The sequence below is a fragment of the Sinocyclocheilus anshuiensis genome, unplaced genomic scaffold, assembly GCF_001515605.1.
Source record: "Sinocyclocheilus anshuiensis isolate Anshui unplaced genomic scaffold, SAMN03320099.WGS_v1.1 scaffold477, whole genome shotgun sequence".
NCBI classification, from domain to species: Eukaryota; Metazoa; Chordata; class Actinopteri; order Cypriniformes; family Cyprinidae; genus Sinocyclocheilus; species Sinocyclocheilus anshuiensis.
In genome coordinates, this window is record NW_015536549.1 from 2,686,650 (window position 1) to 2,688,343 (window position 1,694).

General features: G+C 36.1%; 1 protein-coding gene across 1 annotated transcript in view; it reads right to left on the reverse strand.

Annotated features, from left to right (window-relative positions):
- LOC107700421 (protein kinase C zeta type-like) overlaps positions 1-1,694 on the reverse strand; it is a 126,507-nt gene that overhangs the window by 19,934 nt on the left and 104,879 nt on the right. The window contains exon 15 of the mRNA XM_016502059.1: positions 811-900. Coding sequence (XP_016357545.1) covers positions 811-900 — 90 coding nt within the window. The remainder of the gene's footprint in view (positions 1-810; positions 901-1,694) is intronic.

Genomic DNA, 1,694 nt, shown 5'->3' on the forward strand with positions numbered 1-1,694 from the left:
GTAAAAAGACAGTATAAGTCATTATAATCCATAATTATGTCCCCACTGGATGCAACAAATGCCTCGTTTATAATGGGTTTTAATGTTTTTGAATCATCGCTCCGGCCGGACAAGGCATCACAGTATGGTAAGGGGCGTAACATTTCCGTCACACGCTTGAGGTATTCGGCCAATCACAACGCACTGGATAGCTGACCAATCAGAGCACACCTCGCTTTTCAGATCGATGAGCTTTGTAAAAATCGACGCGTTTCAGAAAGGTGGGGCATAGAGGAGAAACAATAATGTACAGTATGTGGAAAATAATGTGTTTTTTGAACTTTAAACCACATAAACACATTTCCTTACACCAAATACACAAAAGAATGTTCTTTTTAGCAACATCATATGATCCCTTTAATCACCAGAAAAACTGCCACAAAAACATGATTCCTATCTCCTTTGAGCCAGACCATTTGTTTAATTCACAACCGATTTTCACATGTATGACTGATTCTGAAAACTTTTTGAATACTTATAATTGTCATGAAAACCAAAACTTTTGACATTTGACTGCTTTTGTTATTTTGATAGGTGCATTACAGCTGACACATACATAATTTGAAAAATCTTTATTCTTATTTTGTGAAAAAACTGTATGTGATGGAAAGATTTTATTGATATTTAAATAATAAGGTAATATTAGTTTTGTTTTTTTTTGCAGATTAGCAGAATTTTGTTTTTTTTTCAAGATTCAGGGCTGTGTTATAGACCTTCTTGGTCGCCATATATTAAAAAGTGACATGTTTGTCAAAAACCATATTTGCCTACCTGGTCCCAGTCTATGCTTCTGAAGAACGTATGAAACTTGATGTCTGTGAATCCAGTCTGAACTTGGCATCCCAGCCTCTCTTTCGGGTCCTGAAGAGAACACACACCCTATTAATAACAACACACCTAACAAAAGCCAGATCTGCTGTAGAGAACTTCGAAAACATAAAACTTCTTCAATTCATGTACTCTTTATTTCAAGAGAAATTAGGGAGTTTAACCAAAACGCATTCACTATTGTGTATGTTGTTGACGTTATCTTGTGCTCTGAGACGTTAGATGAGGATTCAGGGGTCTGGGAGCGACTCGCTGAGCAGATCTACACTCATTTAATCCCAATGAATCAGGCAGAGGCTAAGAGGGCTGATAACACTGATTACAGGCTGCTGTTGAATTTGAAGAACACCAGAGCTTCAATAAATCCAATTTGTCTCGATGATTAAAGGAAAACGCTTCATTATTCATAGATTTAATCAAGCCGACATGCACACGGGCACACGAAAAGAAGCATGCACACCCTCAAGATATCGGTTTCATCTGGAGGATGATGACCCTCCTTATTATAGCACATATATTTGTTCAGTCAGAGGCAAACTGTGTGCACATTCTTGTAGAATTAAGACCCTCCTTCATAAACCAGTGTGCATTGTGCATGAATTATGACATTTTTTCCTCCCTCAGAGCATATTTGTTTCTCATCCATCTTTTTTTGTGTAATGGAGCACAACAGTGATCAAGGTTTCAGAGGAAAAAGAATAAACTACTCATTAAGTAAAGAATTATGTATGATGTAATTGAATCAGTCTGGGTTTGCTTATAAAAAAAAAAATACAACTACTGACTTTTATAGTTATTTTAAATTATTGTTATTAGATAGCAATAAT